This window comes from Gadus macrocephalus, chromosome 7, assembly GCF_031168955.1.
Source record: "Gadus macrocephalus chromosome 7, ASM3116895v1".
Classification (NCBI taxonomy): Eukaryota; Metazoa; Chordata; class Actinopteri; order Gadiformes; family Gadidae; genus Gadus; species Gadus macrocephalus.
Window position 1 is genome coordinate 14,643,277 of NC_082388.1, and position 13,873 is coordinate 14,657,149.

A 13,873-nucleotide genomic window follows, 5' to 3' on the forward strand; every position below is an offset into this window, starting at 1 on the left:
GCTGTTCTTCTCTGTGCTTTTTTACCTCAACTTTGGGTCTTATGTTCTTCCTTTTGAGTCTTCTTCTTCACCACTCTTCATGATATTGTCTGTAATTTAATCTGAAATAAGCACTTATGTGGTTTTGAAGTGGATGCCAGCCCTCTCTCTTGACTACATTTACATTTTTAAGAAAGCCGGGAGACAGTTCTTCTATGAAGTGTTTCTAAAGCAAATGTTTTGCCAGCTTTGATCCTTGTGGCATTTTCTATGGTAAAAAAAATGCACATTTCCACTTCAAATAACCATGCAGTGTTTAGACCAGGGGTGGGAAACATTGTTCTCCAGAGAGCCTTGACTTGGATCACAAAAGTGAAGGGCCACGCATTGGACCATTGAATAGGAACATGAAACAGATAGCCTGCTGAGGAGACTTCGCTTACAAGCAGAGCCCATGGGCAGCAGAACTATTTCTACACAATAGGCAAATTACAAAGTCCAGTGCCCTGTGCCTCACTAAAACACAGTTAAACCGGCCAAATCGCAATACGGATAATAGGGTATCGTTTCAGAACTCCGACTTGTCCTAGTAGACGTCACTAGTGTCAAACATGGCGGTCTTCATACTTACTAGGAAGAAAAGTGCTTTTCTCTATTTTGCTTTGATTATAGCAATATGTGGAGTTGAAAATGTGTTTTACTGGTTAAATTAGCTGTACACAGTGTTTAAATTAGTACAATTATCAAAATGTGATGATTTGTTAAATGTCTGAATAAAGTTTAAAGGTTCAAAATTGGCAGAGTTTTGTATTCTGAGGAAGTTGAAGGCTCTCAAATGACTTCAGTTATAAAATATGATATTTTAAAATTACTACTATTACTTTAAAAAAAGTAAATGCAAGAATGAAGCCTGAGAAGAATATCAGCTGATCGTTTCAGAACTCTGACTTGTCCTAGTAGACGTCACTAGTGTCAAACATGGCGGTATTCATACTTACTAGGAAGAAAAGTGCTTTTCTCTATTTTGCTTTGATTATAGCAATATGTGGAGTTGAAAATGTGTTTTACTGGTTAAATTAGCTGTACACAGTGTTTAAATTAGTACAATTATCAAAATGTGATGATTTGTTAAATGTCTGAATAAAGTTTAAAGGTTCCAAATTGGCAGAGTTTTGTATTCTGAGGAAGTTGAAGGCTCTCAAATGACTTCAGTTATAAAATATGATATTTTAAAATTACTACTATTACTTTAAAAAAAGTAAATGCAAGAATGAAGCCTGAGAAGAATATCAGCTGAGCGCTGGCTAGTAGAACTAACCAAAGGAAAAACGATCGAGTTGACAAAAATGGGATTTTTATGAATTGATTCAGGGAGAGAAAGATACGCACAATTAGTTAATTTCTTTTAACATCTGAATATTGGTTAGGAAAATTGGTGATGATGATGTAGTAATAGTTATAATCAACAAGCACTGCTTTCCTCTCACCTCCCCCTCCTGCGTTTGAATGGTGAGTGCAGACTACTTACACAGAGGGCTTATTTTGAGGAAAGGGGAGAGGAGTTTGACACAGATATCTTCAGGTTGACTGAGGTTGCTACGGCTGTTTGATCACTGTCATCCTATTAAAGCCACACCGACACCTCCTGTATGATTCATAAGATTGTATACAAGGGCACCAATTCAAACTATTCATTGGTTTACCTGATAAAGGCAACGGAAATATGAAAGACATTTAATGTAATTTTTTATCAAATAGAAAGAAACTTTTCAGAGCAAAAATCACACAGAGAAAAGGCAATACCAACAACAAAAAAGCATACATTTAATACCTACACTGGAGCTACATCTTGGAGCAAAGTAACCACACAACAAAAATCGAAATCACAAAAGTCCTTTCCTCCGTTTCCTCTGCGACTTATCCCACAAGGTCACTGCCCAATACGGGCAGCGGGGCGGTAATGTTCGATTTTCGTCCATGCTCCTCTGTTAAAGGGGGGCACGCACAGCCAAAAGGCCTCTCCTACTCCTCCAGCTCCAGCGCTCATATTCTGGCAATCTGAAACCCGCATCGCCCCTCCTCGCCCTGCTACCCCAGGGATGGACCGGCAGCAGCTTGCAGGCCTCGGCAGCACGAGAGAGACGGAGAGGCCGTGATATTACTTTACTCTACACTGCAGGTGTGTGGTGGTGGGATGGGGGGGCTGCTAAAAATGTAATCAACGCCTGAGCTTGTTCATAGTCTCAACATATTAGCAGGAGCACAGAGCTTGGTAATTATTTTCCCTCCTCGAATCTGCTTTGTCGGGACAAAGGGGGTGCAGGTGCAACAGTATTTATACGCGGTGCACCAGATGCCACAAAGTGGACTTTTTGGGGAGTTTGTTTTGCATACTGCGGTTAGCCTATTACAAAGGTGAGTAGGTAATAGTCTTATGTCGTTTTGTTAATTTATTTCTTATTGTTGAGTCATGGAGGTCACAGCCGAGTTCATGAACCTGCTTGACACTTTCGTCTCTATTAGTAAAAGTTGAGCTCTCTAAGCCAGCAGGGTCAAGGTGGTTGGTGTGTGTCTGGGCTCCTGGGTTTCTAACATACCAGATATGGTGTGATAGAACATGATGAAATTGCGATGAAAAGACATTTGACGGCATAAGGACCATTTGGTGGGGAAGTGTGCGAAAGGATTTTAAAGCTTAGAAAGCAGGCTGTGAATGTGAGCAAATGACATGAGCTGAGTGAGTGAGTGAATGTGGGACAGTGTGTGTGTGTTTGTGTGTGAAAGTCAAGTCTGTGTGTGTGTGTGTGTGTGTGTTTGTGTGTGTGCGTGCGTGCGTGTGTGTGCGTGTGTGTGTGTGTGTGTGCGTGAGCGAGTGTGTGAGGGAATGAGCTGGCAAGCATGTGAGGAAGCAAGTGAGCGAGTGCATAGGACGAGTGATTGAGTGTGTGGAAGCGGGAGTCTGTCACAGGCTTGGAAGGTGACGGAGAGAGCGGAGGGCTTCCGGTGCACCCAGCAGTGCTGATCCACACTTTGAGAGCCCGCAGCCTCTTGCTGGGCAGCCTCGCAGCCAGCAGGTAGTCAATGTCTCCTGTAGTATTTCTCTGTCACTGCTTTGCCAATAACCTTGGTGTTGCAGTGGGGGATCTCATTTACAGAGTAGCAGGCTGCACCGGCTCTGATAAGGTTTTCTCTTTTTTTTGTGCTACCTACAGATCCCCATTTTCAGAATGAATGGCAGACGTGGGCTCAGTGGTGTACCGCCACTGTGTGTTAGGGGAGAGATGGGCCATTCCCCCTCTGGGATGTGATTCCTTTTGAAATCTTGGAATGTGTAGTGTAATTTAAATCAGCGATAGTATTCTTTGTACCGTTCCGCTTAATTTATTTTGAGTTTGTAGATCTTGAAAAGCCGGCTTTTCTTGCTTCAAAGCAAAGTTATATATGTTTTCCTACCCCTGAACACAGATTTATATTTGTATTTTATTATTCAGGGTTTTTCTATTCATATACGCGTATATTTTCTAACCTAAATCTGTTTTTGTGAGTGAATGAATGATGATTCTTAATCATGTCCCCTCACATGGTTGAGGTTCTATGTTTTACTGTCTGTTAAACCCTCAGTAGTTAGGATGCATTTTTAGCTGCAAAACCAATCTCAGCATAGAGTCTACCATGATTACGTTTCAGTAACCAGTGTAGCAGGCAGAGATATTCCATTGTCACATTTCAAAGGCAGACTCTTCCTTATTTTTCCCCTTCCATGTTTTTCTTGTAAAGAAGTAACGATCCAACTAGCGAGCACTGCTATATAGGAAGATGTAGGCTCATAAAGCTATGGCCTTGAATCATGGGCACAAAGTTGATTGACAGCCAGGGGTTACCATCTATCTCTTTGAGCTGTTGCGACTGGTTAGAAAGAGTCCGCCTCACAGTGAAGCTGTGAAAATGGAACGACTTTACACTGCTGCTAGACTATTAGTTTAATCTAAGTCGCAGTTCATATTGTTTTACTATGTGTGTGTTAATAAATGTTTTGGAGCTAAATTCAAAAAATATATACATATAAAAAATTGACCTGTTACAGCTTTACATTTGGGTTTGGCATTCTCTAAATGCTATCAATGGCCCAACCAACCAAACCAGAGGCCCTTGGTTTGAGAGCGGCCAAAGTGACAACAAGGCCTTTCTGTGTGTAGTTCTTCCATATTCACAAGTGTTTGCATCGTGGTTGGTGGTTGGTTTACCCCATACCACAAACCATGCAAGATCACACTCCTGCCTTCCTATAACCAATATTAGGCCACTACACACTGGAGTTTGGTTCTTGGCTAAAATGACCGCACTGCTCCTAAAAGGTTAGGATTTGTAAAATGCATAGGATCTATTTCCACACAGGATGAAGACAAGTTTATCTTCTATCTTATAATCCTAGAATTAAAATAACCAAACCCTAAAGTGCTTTAGTCATCAAATAATGAACCACCACAGCAAAGAAAGCAAGAGCACCACCTAATTTAGGGCATTAGTCCAAAAATCTCATGAAGGCCTGCTCTTCCAGGCCTTAAGGTCATTTGACAGCGAGGAAGTGTCCATCATATCTGTAATCATCCAGGGGGAAGTGCATAATGATTGCGTATCAGATTCACACACACAATAAATAATTGAGGTTGTTAATAATCGCATCATTCCACCCTAGGGAGAGTGGGGTGGGGTTGGGGGTGGGAACAGACAGGCATTACTGGGAGTATATCAATACCCTCGTGGGTATGTCAGGAACTTGCATCATTTGAGGCACTCACACTGCTGCCCCCCCCGTCCCCTTCCCCCCCGGCCCATATCCCCGCCCCTTTTCACATCTGGTGGAACGAGCTACTGGGGTAAAAAAAGGAGCTTTGCATGCATGATATATTGCTAAATAAGTCCTTCCCCGACTTACACTGAGGGAGTAATAAAGGGCTTAAACTGTATCTCTGAATTCTAAACTTCAGTTTCAGTTGCTTTGCTTGCTTGGGATAAAGCATAACCTTCATGTATGGTGTGATGCCTGCATGTCATGATTATGCAGAGTATGAATGACTTAATGTTATCTTTTATTCAATACTAACTCGCAGACAATACACATTATTGAATTAGTACGGCTCATCGATGTAAAAAAAGTAGAAAACTAACAAATTCTTGTCAGTAAGTGAAGAGATCAGCATTGTGCTTCGCCCTATCTTAAAGACTAGCTGGTTAAACACACTAATCTGCAAGCTCATGTTTTATTTGCAGTGGCAGATGCGTCTGCACCCCCTTCCATTCAGACATATTTCACGCAGACCTGACCCGGTTCAGGCCAATCACATCTGTTTAACTAATAGGTGGGATTGAGACGACTGTACAGAGGACCGCCGTCGTAAACAACCAAAATGTCTGCCACGGGTATACAGTTGAACACGCTCCCTCAACAGATTTAAAAAAACTGGACGGTTTACTTTCTCTTAAATACAACTGCACTTAAGAGAAAGTTGAGAAGAAAAATTAAGCTTTTGTTGAGAAGAAAAATGAAATCAAAAAAATGAATTAACTCCAGACTGATATGAATTTGAGAATGTCATCGACAAATTCTTATCAAGACGTGTTCCAGCCGCAGCTGAACAAAGAACAAACAGCAGTAGTGGGAAGGAAGGAATGCCCCTCCTTTCACACCAGACTTTAAGTAAGTGCACTGATGCTTACAGTCAACTACAACTACAGTCACAACGACTCTCGCCAAATGACTCAGAGCTGAGAAATGGCACTCGGCAGCCGCACACATCAATATGTTACCGTCAGTGCTTCCTCACCTTAGTTGTTCAGACTGTCGTGTACAGGGCAACCAGAGAAATGGCTCTTTTAAGTGTCTCTGACTTTATGCACTTTCCAATGATGTACTGGCAGCTGAGCATGGATAGCTGTTCTTCTCACTTCTCTCTACTTACCAATAGTTTCTCTTCGGCTTCTGACATTTAGTGAGCAACATTGCAAGGCAGGACAATAAAAAAGGAAAGTTTCTGGTCCCTTTACAACGGTAACAGAGTGTGGAGTCAGAGGTGGACGCCCCTGATGTATTTCACCCACTGATATTCCTCAGCTGCCGCAGCTGCTGTGTACGGCAAGTGGAGCAAGCCCAAATATATACGTGTGTGTGTGTGTGTGTGTGTGTGTGTGTGTGTGTGTGTGTGTGTGTGTGTGTGTGTGTGTGTGTGTGTGTGTGTGTGTGTGTGTGTGTGTGTGTGTGTGTGTGTGTGTGTGTGTATTATATTTGGTCCGTTTTCAGAGAGATTCTTTGCATTGGAATGCATATAAATGTATATATATATTTGTATGTATGTACAGTATAAATAAATGTATGTGTACTCTTGCACATTCCAATTCGTAATTTTTCAATGTGGACAGGGGCTATGCTATCAAACCAAAAGAGTCTCTTTGAAAACGACCCCCCCCCCCCCCCCCTCCCAATTAAATCTCACATAGCACAGATAAGATTGACCTTGCTCTCCACACTGAGCAACTCAAAAGGCATTAGTCCTTATCTGGAAAAATGTAAATCAATTTCATTGGAGGAACGCACTTCCCAGTGAATTGACCCTGAAAGTCATGGGCCCACAAAAAGAACGCCGTCCTCTCTTTGACAACATGTAAATCGATAGGAGAGCGCTTCCTTTTCCCCGTCTCACAGCGAGCGGGCCGAGATGACAGCCAGGTGATGATCCCTCATGTTTGATCCATCTCACGCCTCATTCCTCCCGCAGAAATAACATCGAACAGGGGTTTAGCGGAGACCTTGACATGACTGCCACCAGCCAGTGTCTGCGTGTGTTTGCATGTTTCCGCACGTGCGTGTGTGTGTGTGTGCGAGCAAGTGTGTGCATGTGTGCATGCGTTGGTGTGGGTTTCGGGGGAGTTGGTTCAATGTGTGTGAGCTCAGGACCAGAATTTAAAATTTGAGTGAGTGAAAGGTCAAGCAAACTTCAGGGGATCAAAAGAAACATAATTTCAGGGTTTTTTTAGGGTGTGATTAATAGCCTGTCACAATAACTTATTCGCTGTCACCATTGACCTCACACACCCACACACACGAGACACACTCATGAACATTCTAGCGTCGCCCTGACAGATGGACTTCATTACCCAAAACGCAAGCCACTCTCATCTCCAAATATGGATATATCTATCATCGACTCATACGTCAGTCAGCTCAAATTAAAACATAAATGCACTTGTAAGGCCCATGCACTAAGGACAGGATGTTTGCCTATCTTGAGACAAGGGCGTAACTTTACTTTAAGTAATGAGGAGAATTGTATCAAGCCTTAGATCTGCTGTGTTTAGTCTAGGGAGCCCAGGGGCAATACAGACAGCCAGCCAACAGAATATATCTTCGCCGCTCCTGAAATAGCACGGAATGGAACACAGAGTGCATTGTATCATTGTATTATTTTCTTTTACATCATATTGGTTTTTGTGTCATTGTTCTGCATCTAGGCTTGGATTCGAATTCAAGACAAATACGAGGTAGTAAATCACTTTCACTGTTTCTGAAAGAACCCAAAAGACGCTAATACAAAATACAAAATGAATTCAATGGAAAAAGAAGTCCATTAAATACTGACAATCCAGTATACAGGCCAAGTTAAGGTGGCTTTCAATTGCAAGCGAAGAGACAAGCCAGTGTTTAAAAAATAATCAGCAGAATTACAAGGCAGCTATGATTTAGTGACTCTAGGAGGCAAGAAGGCAAACACCTCAACTACTCAACTGCTGACATTTATGGAAGTACCTCTGTTCCTTTTAATAGGACACCATACCTCATTTCATTAAGTTTCATATACACATTTCCTGTGTGTGTGTGTGTGTGTGTGTGTGTGTGTGTGTGTGTGTGTGTGTGTGTGTGTGTGTGTGTGTGTGTGTGTGTGTGTGTGTGTGTGTGTGTGTGTGTGTGTGTGTGCTTAATTACTTAATAATGCATTTGTGTGCTTATAGATTCCTCTAATGCATGCATTGCATATCTATGATTGCTAGCAGTGCAAATGTTACATCAAAGTACAAAAAGCCCAGCTTCCAGCTCCCAGGAAATCCAAGAGACTTTCTCCATTCAGCACTGTGTATTCTGTGACATTTCAGAGTACGGAAAGGGGACAATTTAAATACAAAAAGGCTCCACTAAAATCATAATGACCAATGACAGGCCGCCGCCTTGATGATTTTGGGTGCAGAGGCCAAATTCTCGCAGCGACTCGAATCGTTTTGATAGACGAGGTTAAGCTCACTATGCAGATGCGTCCAACTCAATGTCACACTGGCCAGCGTTCATGCAAAGAGCATGTGTTAGCCAGCAGTTGTTAAACGGCAACTAGCGACTGCAGTATCGCTCGTGAACCTGTTTTTTCCGGAGCAGTTCTCCCTGCTAATGCCCTCGACTGAACCCAGCAGCCCGCCAGTGCCTGAGTAGTGATTATCTCCCGCGGTTGTGCGAGTCCTCAGAGCAGATTAACCCGTGGACTCCGTGCCCCTCTCCTCAAAGGAGGGGCAGTGTTCTTGGCTTCTGCAGCAGCCGGCCGTTTGCTGGGTGGTAGAGGTGGTAGGTTTCACCCTTCGGCATCCCCCCTTGCTAGGTTCTCACCACTCGGGATCAGGTATCCCGCCAATTCCAACCCCTGGGTTTCGAAAAGTTAGAAACCCCCCATATTCCTTGCAGGGCGGGGGTTGTCTGGGTCTACCACACACACACACACACACACACACACACACACACACACACACACACACACACACACACACACACACACACACACACACACACACAAATACATAATTTCCACCACCGAGAGCAGGGAGACAAACAATTTATGATGAAACTAAGGACTAAAACAAATTAATTAGAGAAAATTCTTCACATGCACATTCTCACAGTAGGCCCATGGTGAATCTGAAAGGCCGGTTTGTTGTCTTGTTGCTGCGTGGGTTTTTAATTCCCCCAAGCTAGTGACTGGCAGATCAACAGGGATCCTAAATGAGACTGGAATTCGTTTTCACACTCTTTAAGGACTGCTCATAATTAATTAGAGCTCCCTCCGTGCCTCCAAACACGTCATGAGCGACCAGCCACGCAGCAACACAATAAAGGAAATGCGCTTCTTATTCGGGAATGTGTGAATATAATCAGGGAAATCTAAAATGATAACATATGATCAAACGTTTTTGTTTTTATATATATATATATATATATATATATATATATATATATATATATATAAAAACAAAAACGGAAGTACGGAAGTATCTTGACGCATATTGTTTACTAACATTATGCGTCAAGAATGAACAAAACATACCTGATTTAACTATAACTTTGCCGTCCGGATCAATCATGATCAAGGTGATTGGCTTATTATTGGGGTGTTCACCACGAAGTATGAAATACACTAGCTTCAATAAACTACAGCGGCTCCATCGTGTGAGTCTAGAGTAATTGATCACTGGCTTGGCCATGTGAGTTTACAGTAATTGGTAACCAACTTGGCTACGAAGCCATGATGGTAAATAGACTCCACCCTTAAATCAACTTTACGGAATCAAACAAAATCGATTGACCATTGATTTCGTGAAAATAAAATAAAAAAGAGCAGGTTGACTTGAAGATTGCTAGTTTGAAAACTGTCTCCTCCTAGCTTAGTGTCGAGCTGTTCCTGAGCAAGACACCTGACCGTAACGGCTCCCTTTGAGCTGGCTGTCCATTTGCAAGGTTGACACCGCCGTCAGTGTGTGAATGTGTGTATGAATGGTCGATTTGGACAAAAGCGTGTGCTGAGAGCCCTAAATGTAAATATAAATGAACATTGTAGGACTGCGGGACCCGAGATGACCTTACCACACCTACCGATGACCCTAACAGTCCTGCTTTGCGTTCTTCTCCTCGGTCTGTGCAGGAGACGTGTGCACCATGTCTGAGTACAACCGGCTGAAGAGCATGCTGCTTAACATACAGCCCCAGGGGCTGGGCGGGGACGGGCAGCAGAGCCAGCAGAGGGACATGGAGCACAAGAGAGCCCTGGTGGACAACATGTTCAAGTACCTGGACGTGGACCAGGACGGGCGGCTGAGCAGCGACGAGCTCGAAAAGGTGGGCTTCATGGGACCGGCCGGATCAGACACTGAGTGTGTGATCCGTAGTGGGGTCCGTCCTTGTCTGATCCGTAGTGGGGGAGGTGTTTGACCCTAAGCTGATGATTGTGGTTTCAGAACCAAAACATTGAAAGCTATCACGGCTGTAGGTATCCCTGATATGTCCATCACCTCTACCGGCTCCTCTCTGGAGCTTCTACCTGCTCATGTCACTAAATGACTGAAGGATAAAAGGTACAGATAGACATACAGACAAACAGACAGTCATTGAATTGGAGGACTGTGTGTGAGATATGTAAAAGGCTGATACCTCCGCCATTTCCTACAACATGTACAGTATCCATGGTGACTATGAAAAAGGGTTTTAGGCGAGAACATTGTTTGAAAGTTAATTGCAATGTAGTCAATTACAATACTGCAACATAAATAAGAATAGATTTCACATGAATAATGACCTTTTCATCCTATTGCTACGTTTCTAATGATGACACACTTAGTTTGTGTGCTGACACAGATCAGACCCGCTTCTTTTGGCCTAGTTTTTTCTGTGGAAAAAATAGAAAAAATGAAATACATAATGAAAACCTTCGCTGGTGTTCGAAACGGAGATCCGAGTGAAGTTTTGGAGTCCTATCACATCTGGAAATTATTAATGCTCATCCGTTGCCAAGAAGTCTTTATAAAAGGCAGTCCAATCCTTTAGGAATTCATGAATTCTGTTTAAGCAGGATAATCCTTTTAAGATCAAAGCAAGTAGGGGAAATAAGGGAGTTTTAAAGATGAAAAATGTTGGATGTTAAATGTCATCATTTAGGTTTGTAGTTTGGGGTCTATCTCTATTCACAGATGGCCTTAAAGTGGAATGTCACTGCGCCTCTGCGTTGAAATGTGTTATTCCCATGCCCACGGAGAGATCAGCTGGTATCAGTGTACCACTGTTCCCTGACTCCCACAGGCACCAGAGGATGGGGTTTGGCACGTCCCACTAATCAGCCCGTTCACATGTGCAAGAAGGAATATCGGAGGAGATGAAAGTGCATGAGCGCTAAATGTTTAAGAATATAATCTGGCTAGCATGGAATTAGATGTGATGCTATTAGCCTTCTCGCTGCCATGCGCGTCAATGCTATGATCTCAACGACCGGCTATGCAAGGAAATTACCGAAATGACTACTAAGTGCTCATGTCACACGGGTGGTTTAAAGTGAAGATGTGCTTTCCTAAGGAGGCCCATGGGTCATAGTTGTTTAATTTACAGAAATCATTCACAAAGGCTGTTATTTACAATAAATGTCTCAGTTTACAGACGCACAAGGCCAAGCTATTATGGTTGTTTCACCTTCCTTTTCCACTTCAGTAAAAATGATGGCTACATCATGTGCATTATATAAAGCACTCCGTTTTATCCAACATAGTGTAAGGCATGACTTTGGGATTTGCAGTTCATATTTAGGATATATCTTTTGGTATGGAATATAAAAATAATTATAGCCGTAGTGGTAACTTCCTCCAACCAAATTTTTAGGAATTATTGGAAAGAAACATGATTTCAGCAATAGAATGACCATCCTTTTGTCCGAGCAACAGCCGAATAATAAGTTGTGTATCTGTATCCTACTTTCAAAACACAGTTCTACATCGTGTATCTGTGTCTTGTTTTCAGAACACACTACTACATTGTGTATCTGTATCTGGTTTGACGAATGGCCGAATTAAATAGTAATTGTTAATATGCATATTGCATATTTAATTCATGGCCTGTGATTTTATTAATATTATTGTATTTTATATTATGTAAAGGAAAACGCAATTAAATAGTATGCCTGGATATTAAGAGAACATAATAACAATGCTCTTCAAGTGAATACAGCCTCTTAATATAAACTTTCTGCTTTGGCAGGCTGAGCCATCGCCTTGACAATGAGGTGTACAATTTAAACATTGTTTTATGGACGCTCTCCAAATGCGGAAAGTCTGAAAGTGTTCAGTAACTGTTGATTCACAGCCCGCCAGACCCTTTATAACAAAGCCTCAAAAAGGAAGAACCTACTAAATATATTTCTCCTTCTTCTTGATGCTAACACTGATCTGGATTACACTTCCATGGAGTCCGAAAGTGACATTTTGTGAAGTAAATAAAAGTGGTGTGCTATTTCCCCTTTACGAATGTCAGAGTGAAATTGTCCAAGAACTGCATAATGAGATTGTATCAAGTCCGGATAGAATATGTGTGGAGGGAGAAAACCCTGGTGTTGAATGTAACGAAGACAAAGTAAAGGTTACGATAAAGGGACTTCATGTAGCTGTATATCCTGATGACATTTATCAATGACTGGGTGGTTGTGTGTGTGTGTGTGTGTGTGTGTGTGTGTGTGTGTGTGTGTGTGTGTGTGTGTGTGTGTGTGTGTGTGTGTGTGTGTGTGTGTGTGTGTGTGTGTGTGTGTGTGTGTGTGTGACTGCGTGCGGTCTCTCTGTGTGCATGTGTGTGTGTGTCTGTGTGTGTGCGTGTGTGTGGGTGCCTGTGCGTGTGTGTCTCTGTGTGCATGTGTGTGTGTGTGTGTGTGTGTCTCTCTGTTTGCCTGTGTGTATGTGTGTTTGTCTGTGTGTGTGCGTGTGTTTAATATGTCTGTGTGTTTGTGCGTGCGTGCGCGTGAGTGTGTGTGTGTCTCCATGTGCATGTGTGCTTAGTGTGTGTGTGTGTGTGTGTGCGTGTGTGTGCTTAATGTGTGTGTGTGTACTTAATGTATGTGTGTGTGCATGTATGTGTGCGTCCAGATCTCCATGAAGGAGCACCTGGAGGACAGCCTTCTGGAGTGCACCATGCAGGACCTGCTCCGCTATGACGACTACAACAACGACGGACACCTGACGCTCCACGAGTTCTACACCGCTTTCCGTAAGTCCTCCCACTCCCTGTGTGTTTGCGTGGGGTCTTTTCCACTCTTGGTGAAGTCATGGATTAGTTGTGTGTCCCAGGCCCACTCACTCGACTACCAACCTCGTAGCCTCTGTAGTGCACACTGAAAAGCTTATTGTGCTGCTTGTTGTCAAGAATAACTGTTTAGGGTTAGCCGTTATGCGGGCATTCACTTCAATCATGGCAGCGAGAAAAAAGTATCCATCTATCCATCTATCTATCCGTCTATCGACATTATTATTTAAACATCTTTAAATAATCAAACTGCTGATCCTTGACTTCTAGTCAACCTTAGCGTTTGTGACTTCCTCAGATGTTGATAGGGGTTAGGCTGGGGTGGCAGAGTGGATAAATCAAGCCTTTATCGGTGGCAGGTGCCCGTTACGGAAGCTTCTGGCTTCAGCCCTCACTGGTCCATTAGGCTGCAACAGTCATTTAGCCCCTAATGACTGGGTTTTACTGGTTGGAGCGGATTCTGCCACATATACATCGTATTTCGGCTTGGATGATGCGTCTGTGTGTGCATTATTTATGTACTTACAAGTTTGCCTGCGGCTGTGTGTGTGTGTGTGTGTGTGTGTGTGTGTGTGTGTGTGTGTGTGTGTGTGTGTGTGTGTGTGTGTGTGTGTGTGTGTGTGTGTGTGTGTGTGTGTGTGTGTGTGTCTGCGCGTGTGTGTGTGTGTGTGTGTGTGGAGGAGGTGGGTGAGGTTTGTCAAGGGGTTGTAATGTTGTACAAACAGGTAAAAGGCAGGTTTGGGACTACTAAAGGCAGCCATTGATCAGATGAAGCTCAAAGTTAACTGGGGGGCCGTGGGGGTCTGCAGAATAGAA

The 13,873-nt window shown here is 42.9% G+C and overlaps 1 protein-coding gene across 1 annotated transcript in view; it reads left to right on the top strand.

Moving 5' to 3' along the window:
* The window catches only part of fstl4 (follistatin-like 4), a 185,707-nt gene that overhangs the window by 116,105 nt on the left and 55,729 nt on the right, over window positions 1–13,873 (top strand). The window contains exons 5-6 of the mRNA XM_060056808.1: window positions 9,930–10,123; window positions 12,901–13,021. Of these exons, the coding sequence (XP_059912791.1) occupies window positions 9,930–10,123; window positions 12,901–13,021 (315 nt within the window). The remainder of the gene's footprint in view (window positions 1–9,929; window positions 10,124–12,900; window positions 13,022–13,873) is intronic.